We start from the raw sequence: 24741 nt of genomic DNA, 5'->3' as shown, positions 1-24741 counted from the left end.
AAAACCCAGATGTGAATCTATAAGCCATCTGTTTAAAATAACTATAGTGCAGGACTATAATTAAAAGTTATTTATTATGAATCTTGGGATCCTATTGTGGATTTTGACTGAGTCCCAGGTTTCTGATTTAGCAAATGGTTTATGTATTTATGAGCCATGTGTCTCTTCCGCACTTCTTGGTACCAGAGTGCATATCCTTTAAACAAAAGGAAGAAAATCCCCCACCTTCTCATAACTGTTGGCTTCTGAATGTTGCTGTCTAAGAAGTTTTCTCTTAAGAACAGCAAAAATCAAAGTATCTGAGAGCTTTCAACAACTCCAGGGGCGCTGTTGACAACACAGATGGAGGTTTGTAATACAACGCTCCTGCATGCAGCTACTTAGCAACATTTTAAATGTATGGTTGGGACAAGTAGTGTAATGTTATGATTACTGGGGATAGGAGGGGGATGCATTTGGAAGGAGAAGGGTTGTTGCTGAAGTCCATTTGCTCTTGCACCCCACTTTGCCCTTGTGAAACAGGAGGGAGTGAGGGAGGCAACAAAATTGAAACGAGCAGATGCACAGTATGCATTAAGAGCAGTGTTTTGGATGACGGTGTGAAAAATACCTGCTGGTGACAATTGCTCTTTGTTTTATCCTTGCACTTTTACACCCTGTGGGCCTGGGAGATCTGGGGTGGATAATGCCTGACTGCAATAGACTAAACAATGATTTACCAGTCCTGTTTTATCTGCTGCTGCTGTCCTATGCTGGATCAGCACAGTATTAACCCTTTCCTCCACATCTTCTGACCTATTTTTTTCCACATTTTGCCTGCACAAGGAGTTAGGCACTTTAGGGTGGCATCTGACAAGGCCAGTTTCTGACCTCCCTGGGGGCTTGCCTGCAGCACCAGCTGCAGAGGAGGAACATCATCTTTGCAAATCCCACTCTGCTTCAAGGCTTGGCTGCCTTTCTCTAGCAAAGGACTGGCTCTCCTTATCTGGGGCACACAGAGCTGGTCCTGTAGGCAGGAGGCTGTAACCTCTTCTTCATAGGACCAAGATGATCTTATTCTTCTCTTTCTCTTTTTATTCTTTTTTTTTTTCTTTTTAAAGTGGCATTAGTTGCACCGTGAACAATTAAAGTGATTTACTTGGAATAGCTACTTAACGTTAAACAGCCCTTGTTCTCTTTGCCAGGTCATGAACTCCAAAATCTTCCATCTATAGCTAGGTTATGACACACTGAGTTTTTCTTTCTCGTTCCAGTTACTTGATCCTCACCTGTAGTGAAGGTCACGAGTTTGGGCTTTAACCACTAGTATTGCTGATGATAAGGGGAGTGAGATCCAAATTTAGTTGTACTCGCTGATTGGATCAATGGCACCAAATTTGTTATTGGCAGAGATTATTTCTTTTTAAGTGACCTAGGCCAAAGTTAGGAACAGTATCTAGAAAGCATCTTCTATTTAAATATGTGTTGGGCTCATCCTTAGGAGGATTTCTTGTAAAGGAATGCTCATGTCAGGATATACGTGAGGGCAGGGCAAGGAAGTTCATGCTTGGGAGAAAGGGGGAGAAGCTGACTGGAAAGTTGGGCTACAGGAGACATTTGCCCCAGGAGTATGGCCTCAAACCTGTTGGTTTTCAAGGAGTGTTTGGGCACTCAGACATATGATTTGAATCTTGGGTGGTCCATTGTGGAGCTAGGATTTGGATGATCCTTGTGGGTCCCTTCCAGCTCAGCTCAGGGCATTCTGGGAATGAGGGATCAAAAAGCTATAGAGATCTCTTCTACTCTTCTTCTTTCAACCTCAATAGTGATTCCTTCCTCAGGGAGTGTGATGGGCAGCTGCCTGCCAAGCCGCATAACATGGGTTCTACCTAGCTAGGTTGACCTAGTGGGACACAACATGTCATACATCCAGTGAGTCCATGATGTGCCTCAGCTAGGTCAATCATGTTCTCCAAAGGAACATACTGCACAATGGATTTTGCTCTTCCCTCAATTTCACTTTCATCACGCAGAAGACTGTTCTGCAGATAGAGGGAATGGTGCCACTACACTTTTTAAATCTTGCATTGGACAAAGTTTTGCTAAAGATAATTGGATCTTATCAGAACCCTTCAAAATACAGCATGTATGTAGTCGATTCAGTACAGTTGTTTCTGCTGTCTTTTAGCAGGCTGAATTAAAGCAAAGTCAGGGGCACTGTGTTCACCTAAAGAAAAGCAGAATTTCACCCTGTGCACTAAAAAGACGTTGCTGAGGCAGTCTTGCTGTTGCAGCTGTTTTGTGCCAACCCAGAACTGGAGCATTCTCATAAATTCATTCTAACTAGACTGTTTACACTGCATGTATGTTTGCTCTGCAATACTTGGAGGAATGCAGAGCCACCAGCATGTATTGGTAACTAGCAGTGACCTGACTCTTCACAGTAGCTCATGTCACTGCAGCTGCATTTCAGCTGAGCAGCAATTTAGAGCCAGATCCTCACTTACTGATTTCACAGTGTCTTGGCTGGAGTTATTCCTCATTTACACTGATAAGATTGAAGAGCCTTTATAGCTCCCATCAGATCAGGCAGTGACTTTGAAGAAAATAAACCTCTTATTTTAAACAAAGGGCTGGAGTGTAATAAAAGCTGTGTGTTATCCTCCACAGGCACCTTGAATGAGGCCACAGGGAGCGAAAGAAAAGAACTGGAAAGCATGGTTTAGTTTTATGATTTACATTTTTTTCTCCTTTGATTTTTTGGTCTCTAATTAAGTCATAAGATTGGGTGAGGTGGGTGCTTGCATCCAGTAATGTCCACCTGTGTCTCTTAATGAACTGAGCTACTAATTACAGGCAGAGATCACTTCAGAGGACTAATTTCAGTGAGGAATTTCAAGTATCAAAATTTGACTGAAAAAAAAACCTCAAGTATTTGTTTTCTGTCTTTATTTATAGGTAGGGCTAACCAGAGTGGTTGACACTAAAGAGTAAAGTCAGGCTATAAATGGAACATTTCTTCTTCTTGCTGTCACACAACCTATATTGACATCCCTTAATATAATCAATGTGCTCTTTGGCCTTCATCATTACTGTCTCTTTACTGTAGAAAGATGACACTGTAATGTACAGTAATTCTACCTGCTTGTATTATTTCATTGATTCTAAGTATTTTGGGGAGAAAGAGATAAATATGAAATTTTCTTTCATAGTATAGTATATAGCAGCCTCTTTCGAAGGACTCCTGCGTAGTCAGGTAATACTGCTAGCTAAAAATGATTTCAGTGCTGCAAGAGTGTTTAGTTTTTTCTAAATATGTCAGCTTTTCCTCAGATGTCTGTCTTATGTCAGTATGAAAAATGACTCCTAAACTGTGTGGTTCATGGGGCTACACCTCAGGACGTCAAGGATATTTTAATAGGCACATCATGCAGCTAGCATGATAAAGTGGATTTCTTCAACAGGGCACACTTTCTGTACTATAATGTGTTGCAGTTATGAATTATTGTCCTAGTAAAACAGTGTTTACACATGCTTCTGGACAATTCAGAGGCTATCTTTTACTGCAGCCCTTCAAGAGCAGAGGGTGTTTTTAATCACAAACACTTCAGAAGCAAGAGAGCAGATTGCTAAGCTCACATTTTATTTTCTGAGTTGCAAGAAACTAAGCCGTGGATGCAGTTTATATGCAGTGTCTTCTATTTATTTGTCTATTTATTTCCAGAATAAGGAAGTGACGTGCAGAAGAGAGAAGTGTCCCCTACTTTCCAAGGAATGTGCTCTTGTCATTAAGCAGAGAGGAGCTTGCTGTGAACGTTGCAAAGGTGTGGTGCTCTTCCTGTTTTTTCTCTCTTTTAAAAAGTGTTACCTGTTCAAATTTATATTGCCAGAGATGGGACAAAGTCAGAAGCCTCTCAGCTAGTCACCTAGCTTCAAAGCTTCAAAAGGACAGTAACCACAATTATAATCCATTTATATATACATATAATCCATAATACATTTAAAAAGCTGATGAAGATAACATAAATTCACATCTTCATTCTGCTATTGTTAAGTCTTGTGCAGTGGCAGTCCTCTAGGAATACATCTTGATTGTACTTCACTGGTATGTTGTCAGTCTTTTGAGTGGTGTCTCCTGTTCTAACTTACTCTGTTGGAAATACTTTACATCAAAATCAATCTGCTTATGGTAATACATCCATAAGAATTTCTTTAACTTCCCATGTGGTTGGACATAGCAGGAATAGTGCTTGCTATTAATAAAAACATAGTAATTATCCATGTCTATTTCTATTTTTCCCAGTACTAGGAACAAATAAACCAAATTCTCTTCGTTTTATCCTGGTTCAAATAATAATATCAACGACACCTTTGTTAAAGCCAAAGTGGGTTACAGTCTGAACACTACGTATGTATTCTTGACCAACACTTTATCCTCGAAGCTCTTTAGAAGGAGCTAAGTGTCAGATATAAAATAATAAATTAATTGTTTAAAATGCATGGTATTCAGTTACTATACTTGCACATGTAAAAAGTGTGAAAATAGATTAAGTTGAAAAAGTCGTTTTTTTTTTTTAATTCTAATTCAGTAACTTATATGCAGTAAAAGTGATTTTGCTGAGAGATTGCTGATGCAGCCCACGAGGTGGAGAATGAGGGATTCAGACAGCTTCACTTTTGCTGTTTCTTTTCTGTGCTGTTTAATTCCCCAGTGGTGTTATAGTTTAGAAGAGAGGTGCGGTAGGATAAATTGTTGGGAAATGTGAGCATTTATTGCCTTCCCAGAGGAAATACAAATGCGGAACAGGTTACATTGAAATTCAGACAGGAGAAACGTGATGGATATATGTTTTTCCCGAGTGACTGCAGGGTTGTGCTAGCTGGTCTTCACTTGTGCTGCAACTTTAGAATAGGTTTGGCAAGTCCTAGTCTGAAAATTTGTCTAAGATTGATACTTAGAAGAAAAGGAAATGAAATGGGGGAAAAAAAAAAAGAAAAAAAAAAGTATTACTGAAAGAGAATTTGTAGTTAAAGTTTTCACATAAGCTAAACGTAATTTATTTATTTTGTCAGATTTTATTTAGTGTCAGACTTATAGCAAAAAATGTCCTAATTTTAGTTTGATTATGCTAATTCTCCATTTTGGAAAAGGGATGTGTAGCTGGTCAATTTCCTGAAAGTTTTACACGTATGCACATTTGTGCATACAAAATGATTCTGCACTAAAAAAAGTGAATGTTTCAAAGATGAGGATGCAGACATTTAAGTAAGTTGAAGATAAATATTACATTGAAAATTTAATTTTGAATTCTTGTTATTATCCTGAATTGATGTGAATATTACATTATACATTATTGTATTGGCTTGAGACTGGCATCTGCAGATTAGTATGTTTGATGTCTCTAATGGGAAAATTAATAAAAGTGTTAAAAAAATAGAATTAAGAGGCACATAGGTAACTTAGTGGGAATAACACTGCCTTGTAAAACTGCTGGAGTCTTTTGAAGGGCTCAATTAAGTATACAGACAGAGCGATCTGGGTGATATCTTCCTGCATTTCTATTGGGCATCCAACAACATTTCCCACCAAATTCTCCTATAGGAACCAGGTAGCCCCAAGTTTGTAGATAAATACTTCTCATTAGCAAAGAACAGACAGATGGAGACAGTGAATGATTGCTTTTGTAATGAAAAAAGGTTACCAGCAGTTTCTTCAAAGTTCTCAACTTGTCAAGATGCTCAAAATGATCTAGCAGAGCCTGAAGTAACAGAAAGATTGCTGATACTGTAGTGTAGCATGAATGCAGAACTGACTGTGAGGAGCTGCAGAGGGTTCTTAGGACATTGGTAACTGGTGACAAAATGGCAAAGGAAATTGATGCCATCAGAGCATCACTTGGCTAGAAGTCTGATTCTAGACAGCAGTTTCTATGTACTTAAAATGCAAGGGCAGCTTTAAATTTCAGAACTAAAAAAAAAAAAAAAAAAGGCTTTTGAGGGCCTAATCTTGCAAAGGGAATGCTAAACTACTGAATACTTTTTTCTGTCTGAAAGGTAAAGCGAAAGGTAAAGCTAACTATGCACTTGTGTAACTGCATCAGTCTCTTGTGTAACTGCATCAGTCTCGATGCCACGCATTTTCACTGGGGTGTTCTGGTCCCATAGAAAGAGACAGATGGAACCAGCTCTCTGGGGAAGCTGCTTGCTTTCCTGCTCTTCCAAGTGCTGCTAGAATTCCCTCTCTATTCTGTGCAAAAATCTAAAACAAGTGTCAAGCATTTGGGAAATGAAGGATATACACACCAGCCTGGCTGTGAGGCTCTTCAGCCCTCTTTGTGTCCCATCAGATCCCCTTTGCTGTCCTCATAGATCCCCAGAACTCTCAGTGCGGCGTTCAGCTGCAGCTGGGACTGACCCTGCAGCATTTGTTCTCAGTTACTACTTTGTCAGACTGCCAGAGTGCCCATAGGGAATGCAGGCAGGAAAAGGGAAGCTGTGATTTTTGCTGGTTGCATTTCTTCTGAACACAAACAAAATGTTACAAAAAAAAAAAAAAAAAAGGCACACCAGAACCTGATGGCTTTTTTTTTTTTTTTTTTTCTTGGCGTAATTCCCATAGCTTAGAAAGGCTTAATCAAGCTTTATGGGTTATTGCCAGCTCCCTTAGATAGCTTCAGGTTTTCATAACTTGTGAAGGAATGAATGAATGAGTGAATAAATGAATGGGTGGGTGCTGTCATTGAATACAGAAACAGGAGGATAACATCAAAACCAAAGAGTATGTTTCCAGAGTGGAAACCACCACTCATGAGTCATTTGTGACACTGCTGCCAGGATATTTTATGCTGAGGAAGGCATGAGGGCTGGGTATATATGCCCAGTATTTCTGATAGCATAAACCATACTGGAATTAAGAAATACTGTATGCCTGCAGTGGTGCATCCAGCTGAGTTCCCATGTTTAGAGCTTTGCTCACTGGGGAGCCTGAATTGCAGCTGGAGAATTTCTTCTGCAAATGACTTCATACTGAGCATAAGTCCTTTGCTCCTGCTTTGGTATTTTTATGCTACTTAGATGATTTTTAGCACTTTCTGTGTGTAAACGAAAAGGAAAAAGAAAACAGCAGCAAGTACAGCTTTTGCAATCAGAAGGAAAAATAGAATGACATTCACGGTGATGGAAACAACATTTTCTCCCTAACACATTAAGAGATTTGGCTTTACTTAATATTTTAATCCTCCAGACCAGCAATGTATTTTAACACTGATCCTGACTTTCAGCACAGAGGACCCTGGATAGTGAAGTCAGTGGGGCAGGGCTCCACTCTTACTGTGTGTTTGTGCAAAGTCTGGAACAGAGAAATGTAGACCTGTGATTATGGCTCCCTGCTGCAAGCAGAATGTAAACAACCCAGCATAATAGAGAAAACTTTCAGTGAGATTACTCTTCTGACAGATACTTACTGTAGTTTATAAAACATACCATACACCTCTAGCATACTATTCATTTTGAAAGAATGAAAAAAATTAAGCCCTCTTATTACTTTAGCGTAGGACAAATGAGCCACTTTTCATCTTTCATTTTATTTAATATGCTTAATGAAAACATATGAGATCACTGAGATTATAGAAATAGATTTGGCAGCATTTTCTTATTTAGTTGGTTGGAGACGTGTCACTTAGATATAGAGCTCTCTGCACCTCCAATAATAAGTTGTTTGCTCTGTGAAGAAGTATTACCAGCTCAGGGCTGTAAAAAGTTTGCATTTCTAAAACCATGCGCCATACCCTACTTTTATCCTAAGAATATGAATATTCCATGGAATTACAAAGGGAAAATCAGTGGGTATTTGTCATATGTATCATTAGCCATTGAGAAATTACTTTCAATTCCTACATGCAATTTTGCTTTCTCTGCGTTTTTTAACTTTTGAGTGTTTTTTCATTCTTTCTTTCTTTCTTTCTTCCTTTTTTCTTTTTGTTTTAATTAGTGAAGTTCGAATTTCACAAGCTATTCTCCATCTATTAGGAGTCCACCAGAGAATGAAATCACAGCCCAGGCAAGGGCATGGCTAGTTCTTTAGAATATCGAATATCCAAAGCTATCACAGTTAATTGTACATTTCTTGGAAAGGATATCATACTTTATGATTGAACTAATTTCCTCTACCAAAGCTGGCTTGCAAAGAAGTTAGAACGAGATTATGAGTTTATTGCTATTGTGACTGCTTTACTAATGCCTCAGCACTTAGTTTGCTTGTGAATATTCCCAGAATGAAATAGATAATACCAGTTTAGTGCCACCAGTTTGGTGGGGAACTTTGTGTGGAGGCATCGATGGGCACTATAACATGCAGCCCATCCTTATATGCCTTAGGGCAAACTCTTAGAGATATGGGTGGATGGAAGGTTATGGGGTGGGAAGATAATCATATATTGTCTTACTAAAAACCTTTTCACCTTCATTTGAATCATCTAATCCTGGCATCTGTCATTGAATGTGGAAAGAGATGGTTTGGGGACCTATGAAGTCTGACTCTTTGGCTGACTTTTCTCACTGCCTCTCAGTCTCTCAGCACTAATGTGCTGCAGTTCTGAGCCAGGAGGCCAGTTTCTTGAGGCTAGGGTTCAAGTTAACCTCAACATTCATTCAGTTTTTAACTTTGTATTTCAAGTAAAGGCAGGGATTTTGTAGCAGTGACAGGTTGCTGCTAAGGATAGTATCATCCCTTTATGGTGTCAGCTTGTGTTACTCCTGGCTATGCCTAAGAAAAGGTCTCTATATCATCACCACTTCCTTTGAGTTAACTCTTTTATGAAGAGATCCCTTTGGTATCTGTTATATACTATGGCCTCAATATAGTGCCTTAAATTCTAGATTTTCTTGTTCACTTGATTTCTTTAATTCTCTATTTATGTAAGAATATGTTTTATGCACTGTGTTGCCATGTTATCATAAATACTTACACAGTCAAACACCAGATACCCCAACCTTAGCAATCACAGAGAAGTTGTTCAGAATTCTTGTATTAGAAAATAGTATGAGATGTCTGTGGTGACACACAGATGCACTGGTACCACGTGTGTGGGCATCTTGTCCAGTGCAGTAAACTAGAAGAAAATTCAAAACTATTGGAGGCTTTCCAATGCTGCTTTCACATGTAACATTGCTCTGGAACTATATGATAAACATTTTAATAGACCTATGACCGGAGTAAGAATTTTGAAATTGTAAGATGTACTGATTGTGAATGATTTGGCTGGTGAGAGAAAAGCAGGAATAAATGATGACATTGTTCATCACACTCCTCACAGCAATAGGAGGTCATGGTTCTCCAGTTGTCAGCCTTGGCTAGCACATTAGATATCAGAACAAGAACAAATAGCAGATCTAACTAAACAGTATTTTAGATTTTAAGGTTCTTATGGACCTCACATAATGACTCTTCCCTACCCCCTATATATAGGCGAAACAGGAGACATTTGGAAAGGCAAAATTGAGTTCCAGTGGGGAGCAAAACCGAAGCACTGGGAGGGGGTGGTGACTTGCTTTCTGCTGTTATTTGTTCAGTGAACATGAGCTGGATTGCATCATATGCTTGTGAGCACTGTGGTCCCGGCATAGCTCACTCCCATGGCCATTTTACTCCACTGTGTTGAATGCCCTTTGTATGGCCCCTGCCTCTCATATCTCTTGGTCGTGATGATTGCAGTGGCTCAGCTGCAAATAGGTTTGATTGTACACAGTTAGATGGGAAAGAGTTGGATTTTCACTGTTTAGAGAATGACTTAATAAGCTTGGGAGATTTTGTATATATTTTTCTACTTCTGTGTTGATGAAAGAAGACCAGGATTACCCAATATGAAGTTTTATTTTCTAGTAGCTGTCAGTGGCTTTGCCATTGTTAAGACATGTGAAAATATATTTTCTACTAAGCGTATATATGATTCAGACTTCACATATTTTTGCCAGCAGATTTAATACTACACAATGTACAAGTTATTTTTTTTTTTTTTTTTTTTTTGTTTGCTTGGCTAGAACTGGTATTTAGTGTTAGCATGCCTGGATCCTCCCTGAGGATTAATTTATCAAAAACTAAATAAAACATGTCTTCTGGCTGTTTTCTTTTTCCTGATGTTTATTTTCCATGTCAATAGAGAGGTTACTTTTTCAAACAGAAAGTGGAGGGAAAGCAAGAAAAATACTAATAGAAGAAGAAAAATGCTGAAGAAATGGGAAATGGGGAGCCAGTCTATTATACTCTATCATTTTGTCTTGCAAGAATACGGAAATGACTTGTCTATAAAATTCTCATTAGCCTAAAATAAGCAAAATTCTCTTCTGGAATCTTATTAGGCAGTGCCAAATTGAGTAACAAAAACTTATTTTTAATGAACTTCTGAGGACACGGGTTGAGTTTTAGCACTACAGACCTATCTTCTCCAGTCAGTTTCCTTCTTTTCACTATACTGCTCTGTGCTTGGGTATTTAGGGAAGAAAGAAGGGTCATTTAAAAATGTTGCAGGATCTGGGATGATAAATGGCTTCCTGATTGTCAGCTTGCCCACATGCCATTAATGAAATCTGCTGTAATTTGCATTTTTTGTTACTTCAGTCCAAATCTGGGTGAGTGCTTATTTGGAATTAAATTGCTCTCTTTAAAATTAAATCAGCCAAAGATTGGTTCATAATGTTTGGAACCAGGGTGCTCAAAGGTGTGTGCAACATTGAACCAGAACAGATAAATTAATAAATTAGAAGAGATTAAGCTTTAGAATTAGAATTAGAACTATTTTATGGTAATTTACTGTACAGGAATGACTTAAGTGTAGAAGATCATTTTGCTTTTATTAAGTCATTGTAATGTAATTAGCAGTTTTCACTGCATATATCACAATTGAGCAACTTCAAAGTGTTTGGTGGTTTGGTTTGGTTCAGATAAGCAACCTTCAGCTTGCATGTTTATCTAGGACTTATCTGAACTACTTGGATTGAAGGTGGTAATAGGAACAAAACCTACAACTGACTTAAAGTTAATATATTACATTAATAAAACACCAGCTGTTCCTAAAGAAAGAAGCAGGAAAGACTAAAAAATTAGGTCACACTTCTTGACTGACATGAAACACATTAGCTCCATTAAAATTGATACAGACCAGTGATATTTAATGTTCTCCTGTATGTAGAATCCTAAAGGTGGGTTGTAAGTCATGAGAATAAAATTACCAGCTCACAGTGGACTAACTGGAATCTCTTCTCATGAGCTTTTGGGGTTCCTCTCCTGAAAACCTTCTCTTTAGTTCTTTCTTCCAACAGTTTTAAGTGTGCGTTCAGTCTGAAGTAAGTGCTTAGCATTCAGTGATTGTGCTAGGCACTGGTCTTTCTTGATTTATTATTTTCTCCCACTCTCCCTTTCAAATGGAGAATGGAGACAGTAACTTAATGTAATAATATTTCCAAAGGGAATTTAAATGGCTTTTAGAAACTTGAAGTATGTTAGGACATACTCTGTTGTAGAAACAGGCATCAGCACCTCCACTGGGGTCTCTGAACAGGAATCATCCAGTGACTGCTGCTTTACCAACCAAGTATGGTGGTGGACCTTTAACCATGGGTGAGTAGGATGGCTAAATCAAGTTGGCACATTAGAGCAGGAAGGTTTCACCTAGCTGAATTTGAATGAGGCTCGTAGACTTCCATGCTGTCATTAAGTGGCTTAGGAAAATCCAGGTTTCAGATGTCAAATGAGAGATTTGTTCACCAAAAGTAAGGATCACAAAAACTGGCTGATATGTAGGCTTTGTTTTCTTTCCAATTTGAAGAAGGGATGGTGGGCATAGCTTTGGTGTTTGCGTGATGCTGCTCTAAATGTTTCATTCAACCTTCTGGCCTGTGCCAATGTTTGGAAGCAGTCTCCATACCTCTAGCTCTTCTTAAGACCTACCCAGTCTGGTTTCTCTTTCAAAATTTTACTTTCGCTACCTGCAAGCTTTCCCTGCCATAGTAACATTTGTTGTGCTGTCAACAAGTGCTGACAACAAACCCCTTGTGTCACCAGAGTACGTGGCTGACGGATGGTGAGAGCTTGGCTCCCATCTTGCTGCTTTATGCAGAGACAATTGCTGGTGCTTCTTGGATAGCTGCACTGCCTTTGTGATTTTGGCCAGACTAATCCTTAAACTGAAAATTTCAGTTTAATTTGCACTTCTGCATGCACAGATTAGCTCAGGGTCATTAACTTTCTTACAGAGGAAACACTTTACATTAAAAAACATGATGGTGAGCAAATATGCGAGTTATTTTGCAGTCAAAAGTGGGTTCCAAGCTGGGCTATCGCTGTGCACGGCGCTGAAGAGTCCAGACCTATATGATAAAACACATGCGTGGATGTTCAGCAGCACAACTTGTTCCATTTTGAGTGCTTAGAGGGCAGGCATGTATTTAAACTTCCTTGAATTGCACTCAGAATCCCAGTATGGCATGTTTTCTGCAAATAGAGGCTGCTAAAATGCTTTGCTTTTGTCAGGGTTTGCGCTGGGCAGTAGGATAATGACAAAATACTGTACATATCGTGGTGGTTTGTTGTTTTTTTTTTGGTACAAATATCAATATAAAAATGGTATTTTTCAGAATGGGACTTTATAATGCTTAAGAAATGTATAGGACTTCAAGTTCCCCATTTGACATTGACTTCCAAGTATGAGTTCTCATACAGAGCTCTATTAATATACTGAAAATGTAAACACTTGATTATTCAAAACACTCTGTAGGTGCTTTGCTACTGGGGAGAAAAAAGTGAGATCGAGAGCTGTATTTCAGTATTTGTCAAGGATTGAGTTATCACAGACAGTTCTTAAGACTGCTGATCCACTCTTTTAAAAACGTACTGGTTTCAACTTAAGCTAGTGAAATTGCCCAATCACCTTCAGAATTCTCTTCTTTTGATCTTAGCACAGAAGAGCTTTTGAATGCTGCAAATACTGCAGTACAAGTCTTCTTCCATTTAAGATCTTAACTAGAGGTAGTCAATGAGTTTGTAAATAATCTTCATACACCAGGTTTCCTTTCAATTTTGGTTTGGATACAAAATAATTTTGCTGGTATTTTAAGCTCCTCAGCCATTCAGAGCCGTTACCCTAAAGTTTTCTTGAACACTGGGGTAGAAGATCTACTGGTGTAGGCCTGATAACTTGTCTTTGTTTTCAGAAGGGTACAAAATGTAGCCCAAAGCAATTCAGGACAGGGCACCCTGCACATCAGACAGTGACTGGTAGAATATTTGCTGAGGTGTGGGTAGGTATAAGGCTCTGTGGCATCATTTGACTGATCTTATTTTTGTGCTTGATGATTCTGTGTCTGGACTGTCACAGTCCAGTCAGGACTTCTGTTTGTTTGTTGGGCTCTTTGATCAAGCCTATTTTCAATAAAGTAGACTAAGAAAAAACCCTTGTAGCAATAAAAGGAAAATGGGCATTTTTTTCTGTAGGAATTGGGTTATGTGCTGCTTTTAAAATTTTTGATCAGATTCACTTTGTCTCTCCAACTAATTAATTTTTCATTGGTACAATTTTACACTGATAAACAAACTTTTTCTTAACAAATACTTTGTTTCCACTTAATAAGTCTGCTATTTTATTTTATTCTTTTTTCTCTCTTTTTTTTTTTTTTTTTTTCCTTTTGCAAAATACCAGAGAACAGTAAATAAGAGTGAGAAGGAAACTAGTAGGATTTCGAATCGAAAATGAGTTTTTTTTTTCCAAAAGGCTTCAACAAAACTTCATTTTGCATTAAAAAAATGTGCACAGAACCTGTCTGTGGGTGAACCAACCTCTTTGCTGTTAATGAAGTTGCAGTGTCACACAGAAAGTCAGACAAAGCTAAACCCTGTGGGGCTCCAGAATGTTCCTACTCACCACCCACATGGAGAGCCTGATGGCTTTTAGTTTACATGGATGTTGGTCTCATGTCACAAAAGTGGAAAGGCAAAAAGAAGAGGGAGTGCCGCCAATGTCATTGCATCCATTCTGAGCTGCACTGTCTGAAGAGCTTTCCTGGGGGATTTGGTAATGGATGGGGACAGACAGTATGACTGACATTTTTGGCTCTTCTCTCATTCTCTCTCCTGTGGTGCAGGGGGAGAGTACAGGCTGCTCGTGAACAGGCCATTGAATTATCAGCAACACACATTTTTAAGCAAATTGCTGCTGATTTTGGTTTATTTGGAATGGTTACAGTTTATAAGCAGCCTGGCCAGTTGAGCATCAGGAGCAGACATCCAGGGGGCTGCTGCCAGACTGCCAGACCTGACATGGCACAATCCTGCTCGTCAGCTCTCAGCTCTGCATCTTCTAGTAACCCCAGGCAGGGAACAGGGCACATTAAGGATGCTGCTTTATGAGCCTCAGCAGCAGTCTTCCAGGAATTGCTGCATTCAGCTGGACTGACGTGTGCTTCTGTCTCTCCCTCCAGACTGCAGTTTTGGAGGAAAGACATACAACAGCTCTATGAGATGGCACCTCCCTAGCAATCCCTGTATTACATACCAGTGCCAGGTAAGCATGTCATAAGTACCACACTGATTGAGTCATGAGCTTTTCCATAAGGTCAGAACCTTTTTTATCCAGTTCCAATAAGCCAAAATATTTTATACTTAAAGCGCAATAAGGACTTTGCATTTAAAGCAGCTGAAATCTATTCAGAAGTGACCCACTGTAACTAGACATCCAGAATTGTGGGTTGTACATGAGCTGAGTACTCTGAGACCCAAACGATGCTGAAAGAGTAGTGCTTGGCTGTGCCATTTCTTTCCGTCTTGACCTTGAAATAATTCCTCTTTTCTCAGCACATTAGGTGTTTTCTGAAATACAAATTACTGTTTTAGTAATTCAGTGCTTTTGTGTGAATGTTGTCCACATACCTGGAAATGCCCTTCAGGAGAAACCCACAGTTATACACAGATCCTCACCCCCAGGTTTGTTGAAATGGACTTTGACTCCTTGAACGAGTAGTACAGGAAATGTTAATTTACTAATACTTATCAGGAGAAGCATCAAAGACAAGCATCTCACCTCTACAAAACAAGATGCTTTTATCTGCTAAGTCTTTTTCCTCTGAGGGGAGAGGGGAAGAATACCTTGTGTCTGGTTCCACTAAAGCTGCATGGCAGATTGCTAAGGCTAAGGATGCCTGATAAAGCAGGATTCCTTCTCCTGAAAAGGTGCTTCCTTTCTTACCTGATGCATTTTAAGGCAAATCCTGCGTCTGGAGTCAGGGAGACTCAAGTGAATCTTTTGGCTGCGGATTAACCTGCATCCTGATACCAGGCAGCAGGGACAGCCTTTGACACCCACCTCTCCACACCATTTTGCCCTTTGCTGTAACTGTACTGTTAATAACTGTGAATGTTAGCTTCTTAAAGCAACCACAACAGTAACAATGAACATGTATGATCTGCTCTTTTGCAGGAGGGAGTGATAATAGAGTCGGAGGTACAGTGTGTTGTTCATTGCAAAAACCCATCCAAAGTTGTGGGGATGTGTTGCCCCGTGTGTCCAGGTGAGATATTCCATGGGGAGATGCTGCTCCGTGCATGTGCATGCAGCTGTTTTTTGTAATGGTAACAAGTATTAACCTGGGAGGTTGATTGAACTCTCGTTTTAAACTTTACTAGTTACCTAAATATGGGCCACTGGCTCATGTAAGAAGCTACATGACACAAGAGAATGCTTAATATTTTTAGTAGAGAACATGTAGCCTCTGGCAATGGCTGCATGTCTTTACAATATTTTCAGAGAGTCAGTCAGCTGTTTTTTTCCTGGCTGATGATCAGAATTTTGATTGGAGAGGAAATATAAGAGTAATCCTAAAAGAAAGTTTGTTTTTTTGAAAGATGACGTGAATGTATTGCCTTTGTGAAGCAGTGGCAAATTAACCTGGTTTTATTGCTAATTTGATTTGAATAGAAATCTTATAGGCAAGTGCAGCTTCTGTTGTGATATAATGGGTTTATTACACTAATTTTTTAAATATCTGCCAATATTTAACATGAACTCAGGGACTAAGAACAAGCAATGAGAAAAAGTAAACAATTTATGAAAATGTTTCAAAGCTGCTTTTAAATGGAAGACTTCATTTAGCCTCAACTTCATTGGTACAGATTTGTCTGCTGTAGAAGAATGCTTTCCCCAAAACTATATTTTGGGATTCTCAAGGCCTTTGTAAGGGCTTCTGGAGTGATTTGTCCCAGAGAGGATGTATGATTTACTTTTCATATTGTCCTGTGAAAGGGAGTGTTGCAGTAAAAAGGCAGTGTGCTATCCTGAGCTAAACTTATTCAAATACTGTTTTCCAGGTTGTATATTTGAAGGGAGGCATTACAATGAAGGAGAAGAATTTAGGCCTGAAGGAAATAAATGCACCAAGTGCTCTTGTGTTGTAAGTATTTGCCTTTTGGCACTGTGTCTCCCTGTATGAACTTTGAAAGGCATGTTATTATTGTCATAACAAAACAAAACAATATAAGGAATTCAGAGTTACTCTTCTCTTGGAGTTAAGATATCTGTTGAAATTTTTTTCCTGTGCTAATACATTATATCACTGATATTCACAGTTTATCACCTTTTTCGTGACCACACACTGTGTGCAGATAGAGCATGATATTTTGGAGTGGGTTGAGGCAGAAAATTAGTGATGTTTTTTTTTTGCAGTGGGATCATGCAGGAGAGAAAAGGCTTTTTGGGTTTCATCTATTGATCAGTTTAAGGAAACATCTAGTAAATGCTGATCCTTCACAAGGATTTCTTTCTGCAACAAGGGCTTTGGCTCTGAATTACTGAGTGAAAAGATGAGGGTAGCCTCCCTAGGCTGTCCCAGGTGGATTTTGACTTGACGCTTAATGAAAAGGTCATATCCTGGATTTCATCCTTGACTAGCAACAATATCGAGAGGAAGTAATAATTGCATCCTCTGGGTAATGAGCACAGGCTTCTCTTTCACTTCCATTAAGTTAAAAGATAATGCTGTATAGCTGGGGTAGATAACTTTGACTTCACTGGTGTGATCTGTGAGACCAGTAAAATGCAAAGCTCAAATCGCTGCTTTTGTTGCAAATGATGGGCTGGCTATCAGCAGAAAATGCAAGATTGGGGAACTTTACTTTTCAGTGGAATGTCACAAAGTTTTCTCAGTACTAGACGTGGCTCTCCTGCATCAGTAAAATAAAAAAAAAAAGGGGGCTGGGGGGCAGGGGAGACTGATAGAATTAAAAAATAAATATGTATTTATACACACATTTAATGAAGAGACTGCAGAGAACTTTTGAAGAAACAAAATTCCTTCTAATCTGTGGAATTAACATACACTAAATCATCGCTGCTCCTGAGGAGATTTGGGCAGCTTGGGGTTGGTATTTTTTTGTTAGTTTTTTTTTTTTTTTCCCCCAAGTTTTCTCCTGTAATAATGAAAATATGTTGTCACCCTTGTCAATGGTGATCTACACCCCTGACTCTGCTGCCTGCCTGCTGTCCTGAGCAGAGGGGCATAGCTCCCTGCATTCTCTTCAGGTCCCTTTGCTCTTCAGCTGCAGAGGTGAGGCAGCAGTTTTACACTGCAGCTTTCCTTGGTGAAGGCAGATCTGAGTGGTTAAGAAGTCTGTGGAGACAGGCTTTAGTCTTTTGGGGCTGTGCATTGTTTTTTCCTAAATTCTAGATGGATAGTGCATATTACCCAGTTGTTAATGTGCCAGTATCTCCTCGATCGACTTTCCTTTATTCCCTAAATAGCAAAAGCAGCTGTGCCTCAAAGAGCACAGTGGGGGAGTGGGATATCTCGGAGGAGAAAAGATAAAGAAATATAGGCATACAGGGTCAGACCTCAGGGCCTTTCCTTGACAGTAACCAGTCCCAGGTACACTAGAGAAGGAAACAAATCAGCTACTGATAGTAAGAGGTTTAAAGCCTGAAGCAAGAGACGTAATGATCCCTTCTGAGAAGGGCAGTGTGATGATTTGGGATGGTAATTATATGTGTATAAAATGTCCAACTCTAAGGCTGAATCTTATAGACAGCAAAAGAAAAGTGCCTGTGTGTATGCCACTCCTGAATTCTCTCTCTCTAGTTCCTTTTTTTAGTACCTCTTGCCCATTTCCTGCAGAATTTGGGCCCATGTTAGTTCTTACATAATTTAAATTGGAAGCAAGTTAACAGAAGCATCCTCAGGCTGCAGTAGCTGTTTACTGCCTGCTTTGCATCCATATTCTTTTGGGAATGAGTTTCCAGTGAATCTCTTATCTAAGCAGTTGCTGGATATGCAGATACCAATCTACTCCTGTGATACGATGGGAACAGGCTTGAGTGTGATGTGCTTTAACTTGTGCAGTGTTTAAAAGATTAAAGGCAGTTCCTTGCCCCAAATTAGATTTCTTCTGCGATGCTTTGCAGTTGTAACTATTTAGTGAATATATTGTGGGAGTGTAATGGAGGAAGTGACACAAATTGCTGTCAAGTTATTTCTGGGATGGTGATGGTGCAAAACACTCACTCAAGCATGAATTCTGGGTTTTGCTTAGGAATGAACTTTTCTAATAGTGAACTATTCTGGGCTACAAAGGGCATCATTGTCCTTGGGGACTGGAGGCAGCATTAAACAGGAAGAAAGCAAGGAGGGATGGCTGTGGTTTGTATTTCTAGAGAAACATAGGGCTGTTCCACACTTAATCACTCATTGTAATGGATTTATTACTTATAAAAGGAAATTTTACAGTTGCAAAATGATGTGCTCAACACTCTACACATGCCAGAAATTCAGGATTGCAGAGCCCAGTCTTCATAAAGCTCTTTGGTTGTTCAAGTCTGTGGTGTTTTCAGCTCAAAGCAGTGCCTAATAGACACTATTGAGCTCCCAAGGAATGTGAAGTGGCCGTTAAGATGGGTTTTTTTGTTGTTTTTAATGTGCATTTTCTGTGCAAATCAAGACAAAGCAGGGCATTAGAGCTTGGGGAGCTCTGTCTCCTTGCAAGCCCCTGGCCATAAAGGATGCGACATGCACTTCCTTCAATCCTTGCCTGCTATGCTATCAACTTGTTAGTGCAGTTTCTGTTTATCACCACTTGTGGTCCTTGTTATTGTCTACTGAGATCCAGACCAAATTCACTGGGCTCATTTCATGTAGATGATTGAAACAACCCATTAGCTAATAACTTTTGGGTTGCTACCAAGCCAGGCTGCCCTCACAGGGGTGAGGCAGGGATGAAAGGCTCCGTATACCATTACCACTTTCCTGAGCGATCTACTCCTTAGGGTGACTAAGATTTCTTGCTGAAAATGAAAATGTATCACCTCTCACTCAATGCATATTGCCTGTCAGGAGTGAATGGGCCGGCTTTTAATGACTCAGTTTCTCTGGGGAGATGCATTTGTGTAAGAAAGGTGGACAGGATAATAGGGATCTCCTCTGGTCGGCTGAAACCCAGCTGTCTCTCAGTAATTCATCTGTCTAGCCTGGTCCTGCTTTTCTTGATAGGCCAGTAGAGTGGTCTAGAGAGAGCCTGAATATTTTCCCTTCCATAAGCACCTACTTAAGTGAAGGACTGACTGCTTTAATCAAGTGTTATTTCTCAGATACTACTTTTTTGAGTCTGAGAGTGTGCTTCTGCTTGCACGGTGAGAGCACTTGGCTTCATGTTTCCTTTCTTACAGCCTGCGCTGAAATAGTCAGACTACGATTATCTCAAATGTTTTCATTTTCTCTTTTGACGTAGCACATTTGAAAAAATAAAAAACAATAGCAAGAGGACCGGAGAGAGAGAGAGAGAGAGAGAGAGGTAGGAGAGGAGGCTCGGCAGGAAAATGACCTTGGGAGTGGTAACTATGGAGAAGCATATCTCTTAATGGTAGTATCCAAACTCATAACTAGCTGCTCTGACCACAGGCACGGTCTCACACTGCCGTTACCCAGACCATGGGCGCTGTGCGTTCGGGCATGTGAGGCATGCAGCCATACGAGGGGCTGCCATGCTGAGAGCATGCTGTGCTATGGAGACGTCTCCGCTGAAGGCTGGTCTTCCCCTGAAGCCCCAGCTGCGAGCAGTGGCTTGTTGCATTTGGGGAACAATCGCAGGCTAGGTTATGGCATTGCTGGAATGGCTGAGGGATGCATGTATTACCAGCTGGATTGGAAACGGGATAGGTTGTGCCGTCCATCTGTCCAGCAGGATGCATACTGTAGGGCTGTCCTCACGGCTGCTCTCCTGAAATGTTGCAAAGCAAGTGAAACTTAAAGGGATGAAAGCAGAGCATGGGGGTTTGGAGAACTGAATTTAAAAGCGGCCTCAGCTCTGTGTTTGTGTGTACATCAAGGGCTTTTTTGCTCCTGCGCAGGGGGACTCAATGTGCACACCACTGCTGGTCTGCAGGTGTACTTGTGGGTCTGTGCAGGAAATGTCTTGTTGTTTATGTTCCCGAGTGTTAGAGTGCAAAAAGTGCATAATGAAAGTTTTGCACAAAGAAAAGGAAATCACACCAAGAAATCTGTTCCTAAATCAATGAGTAACAGACGTTGCAATGGCGATAAATAAGGAGAAACTACATATGCTTGTATTTTGAACATTGAGGGTGGAATTCTTGTCTAGCTCCAGACATTTAGAAAAAATGTGTCTAGTCTGAACTACTTATCTGGGCTCCTCTTCAGCTGATAGGGAGAGAGGTAGGATGGATTACCCTTGCAGATGCCTATCTTTCTCTAGTAACTATAGGGGGAGCCTTTGTGGCTCCCACAGCCCCTGAGATGGCTGAAGATAGCTGGGATGGATTCCACCCCTGCAGTCAGATCGGTGATGGAGCACCCTGATACTGCATTAAAAGATTTACTTTAACAAATATTGGGAGCTGCTGAAGTATGTTCCCACAACAACTCCAGTCTACAGGGAATCTTGTAATTAAACATGGGGAGTGCACAGTTACGTGTATGGCAGTGAAGGCTGGCAGTGCAAATTAAGTCCAAATTAAAATATCCATTCTCACTGCAGTGCCAAATGCCCATCTTTCTGAATTTCCATGTACTTGACATGCTTTGATTCAGTTCCAAATTACAGCAGATGCTTTCTGCCCCTCTTTGAAGTCAATGAGATAGAGACTGAGTTTTAGTCAGGATGAAAAAGTAGAGTAGATCTTTTCGTAAGAATAGGGTTTATTTGCTCAAAGTTAGTGATGTAAGAAGTATTTGTCTTATATGTGGATGAAAGTGGAGAGCAGTAAGCATTCAGAAAAGGGATATGGAGTGATGTTCTGTGTTTCTCTGAAAGCCCCCCCACTTCCAGATTTTTTGCAAGTCCTGAAGGATTGGTTTTCTAGCCATAACATAACCAAAACATAACATAGCCAAAACATAACCATCCAGCTAGGTGTAAAAGTATGGCTGTGCAGGTAGATGTAGAAGGGTATGGACCTGGCTATGCACTGAACTTCAACAAGAAAAATACTGTGACACAGACATATAGCACTGTCCAGTTATTTGTTCTTTATCTGATTTTCTTCAAACTTAGAAAACTATATCTGCATCCTTGGAGATTTATACACTACATGCACTATGTCTGAAATATTAAATCCCATTAACTTTGGAAGCAACAAAGTGAAAATCCAAGGAAATTGTCCAAACTTTGGGCAATTTCTTTAAATATTGATTGGAAAACACTGAGTATTTTATTCTTTTTTTCTTTTTTTTTCTTCCAGTGAAGGAGCTATATAACCATCTACAATCTTTTCTTGATTTGAAAGTGTGTTCAATAAGAACTTAAAAAAAAGTTTAAATAACAGTCATGATATAAATTTAAAAATAAAATTAATAACAGTTTTTTCTGAAAGACAAGTATGCCCTAGACTAGCTCACAATTCAGTGTAATTATTCTGTATAAATGATTTGCTTTCACAGGCACTTTGAATCTCCACGGTCAGATTTCCTCTCTCAGTGGATATCTGAATGTCATCCTACATCTCTTCCACCTGGAGATCTTTCTAACTCACCTGATTCCTATATGCTCCCAGCTAAGTCTGTTCCTGTACTGTTCCTTTGTCACGCTTTTAATTTTGGTGTGGATTGAATCACTCTTTCTGTGCTGCAAGAGCCCACGCCCAATTAAGTCTTATTTCCAGGAGAGCAGAGGTAATGAGCAGCTTCCTAAAGATCCAGGTGACTCTCTAAAGACAGCAGGTCTAAGAAAGATCACATCTTTCTCATATCCCTTCCTTCCTCAAAGACATAGTTTGCCCCTCCTGCCCATCAGAGATCAGTTCAAATGCACCTTCCACACTTCAGCAAGCTTCGTGCTGCTTTGACTTTGCTTCCAGCTGTTCTCCCTTTCCTCCATCATTTCACATAGGTCACATTACCTAGTTCATATTGTTTCTGAGATTGCATCTGTGATCTTTAATCAACGTCCACTGTGTTTTAAGTCTGAAGGGCACAGTTCCCATCCCTATGAGAAGAAAGTGTGGAAGAATGTAAAGAAAGATAAATGGGTGATTTGGCAGATTTCAAGGGGGATATTGTCCATCTGAAGAGTGGAAAGACTGAGGAATTGTGAGAAAAAAAACTCTCATTTCCTCAGGCATGACTTGTTTAAATTTAGACAGAAATTGTCTTTGGAGTTTGATGACCCAACATGGTATTGCAATAATTAATGAATTAAGGGATACTAGAAGATGTGAAAGACTTTAAACTTCCTAAGTACCTGGGGAGCCTAAGTAAATGCTAGTTAACATCCCCTCCTGACTGTGCCCTGCATGCATGACTGCTGTTGCAGTACAGAGAAAAGAGTACAGGACTTATCGTTTAAATGACATGAATGCATACAGCAGGGTGCACGTTGCATTACTAAGGTGTATAAAGAAAGAAAAATAAGTTGACCACTTTTAAATGGTGATAAAAGAAGCTTACACGTTGAGGGTAGGTTGCTGTAGCCCTGGAGAGCAAAGGAACAGAGAGCTTACACTGTCAGGTGTCTGTTCCCTGTCTTGTTAAACTTTTCCTAATTAACAGGCTGAGATCGATTGTTCCTATTGGCAAAGAATTAAGTACACAGAGCTTTAACAATAACAGAGAGCTGTTAACAAGCAGTCTCTGTTGAGGCGACTATTTTTTATTGGCATAGGGCTGCAATGAAGTCTGCAAACATCTCTGCTATAACTCACTCCTTGCAAGGGCAAGAAACTGTCATTTAGCGAAAGCACGGCAGTAAGACAGCAGAAAACAAAGAACCTGGTTAGAATAAGCAAACAAACAAAAACCTTCTGGCCAGCAGGGGATGAAAGGGTCGCACGTGGTTTCGGAAGATTGCACAAAGATTTTATGCAAGCCTGCTACAGCACTTCTTGTAAGCGGCTTCGAATGGGGGTATGCGTGTGGCATCTCGTGGGAACGCTTGTGTGCAAAATTGATTTGGGTCTAAGAGATTCCCACAAGTTGTGGTAGGAAGCAGTAAAAGCAATAGCTCGTCAATTAACGGGGCATTTGTTTGCCAAACATTTTATGAAGAGTCCAAGTCTCTTCTGCCTGGCATTACAATGAGGGAAAGGCTGAAGGGGAGCGCTTAGCTTTTGTGTTTGTCACCCTTTCAGTTTAAATCAACTTGGATGTCACAAGTTTGGGGGCTGTTATCAGGTAACAATAGCTAATGATTTTAAACTTGCACACATCCCTCTGAGTCCCAAGACAAGAGGTTTTAGTAGGTACAATAGTGCTAAATGAATTTATACAAGAGAGTTTAATTAACTGAACAACACCTACCACTCTCCTCTTTTTTTCTGATTAATAAGGGGGGAAAAAAATAAAGTAGGATTGGAGACAATACACTGTTACATGTAGGGCTTCACATATCCCTCCCAAAATGTCCCTTCCCAGATATCCCCAAATACGATATCTGTAGCACTTTGAGTACCGTATTTGTTCATTTGTGCTGTAGCCACTGACATTTTTAATGTCTCTTGTAGAAGACATAAAATGTAGTTTGTTTGATTTGCTGTTGATCGTGATTGCCGGATTCTGTCTCAATTATCAGTCTGCCTAAATTCTCCTTTTGGCTCTTTCCATTGTATCCTTCCACTGACTTCTTGCTTTCTTCCCTGGAAGTTTTAAATGTTGTTAAGAGAGCAAGTTTCCAACCTTCTTGTTACAACTATTCTCCAGCTGGGATGTGCTGTGATTTAAGAAAGCAGTCGTATGGAAAGACTAGTCAAAGCCCTTTGGATTCTATTAACTTTTAAAATGCTAACAAACAAATTATTTTCTTTCCTATTTAATGACAAGAGATAAATGCATGGGATTGTGGAGGAGAGGAAAATGATAGCCAGAAAATTTGATTTTCAGGACTGTGTGAGTCTGAAACTTTATATAACTCATCTTCTTAGGCTGAGAAGTGGTGTAGTCAGACTATCAATATAGGTGTAGGAAACAGAAAATAAAAAAAAATGCTTTGAGGCACAACAGTGATTTACTTATTCTGCCTTTAACCTGTCAGAAGTTAATTTTGATCAGGAGCCAAACTAACGTAATATCTTTGGCAATCAATCTGAAGGAAACATGCAGAAATGCTTGTGAGCAACTTGAGGTGGGAATCACAGCAGGGCTTAAGCCCTCATCTTCCACTGTAGGTGCTTAAATATGAAAGATGGGACCTTAAAAAAGTTTTCTAACCCCGGAAGCTTAAAAATGTTCTCTAACCCTGGTGATAGATGTTGCCTGAATGTCTAAGTCTCTTCCAGGAAGCCCCAC

The 24741-nt window shown here is 39.8% G+C and overlaps 1 protein-coding gene across 6 annotated transcripts in view; it reads left to right on the top strand.

Annotated features, from left to right (window-relative positions):
* Nucleotides 1-24741, top strand: part of BMPER (BMP binding endothelial regulator) — a 145362-nt gene that overhangs the window by 19593 nt on the left and 101028 nt on the right. For 5 of the 6 annotated variants that reach the window (XR_014884015.1, XM_031554058.2, XM_085226613.1 and 2 more), the window contains exons 3-6: nucleotides 3704-3803; nucleotides 14449-14531; nucleotides 15444-15534; nucleotides 16331-16413. Coding sequence is in view for 5 of the 6 variants with exons in the window: in XM_031554058.2 (XP_031409918.2) it covers nucleotides 3704-3803; nucleotides 14449-14531; nucleotides 15444-15534; nucleotides 16331-16413 (357 nt within the window). In the remaining variant the exon portion in view is untranslated. The remainder of the gene's footprint in view (nucleotides 1-3703; nucleotides 3804-14448; nucleotides 14532-15443; nucleotides 15535-16330; nucleotides 16414-24741) is intronic. The other variant, XM_085226615.1, reaches the window with a different exon arrangement.

Source organism: Meleagris gallopavo, chromosome 6 (genome assembly GCF_905368555.1).
Source record: "Meleagris gallopavo chromosome 6, MGAL_WU_HG_1.1, whole genome shotgun sequence".
Lineage (NCBI taxonomy): Eukaryota > Metazoa > Chordata > Aves > Galliformes > Phasianidae > Meleagris > Meleagris gallopavo.
The sequence above is the reverse complement of the archived record's forward strand: the minus strand, read 5'-3'. Positions and strand labels throughout refer to the sequence as shown.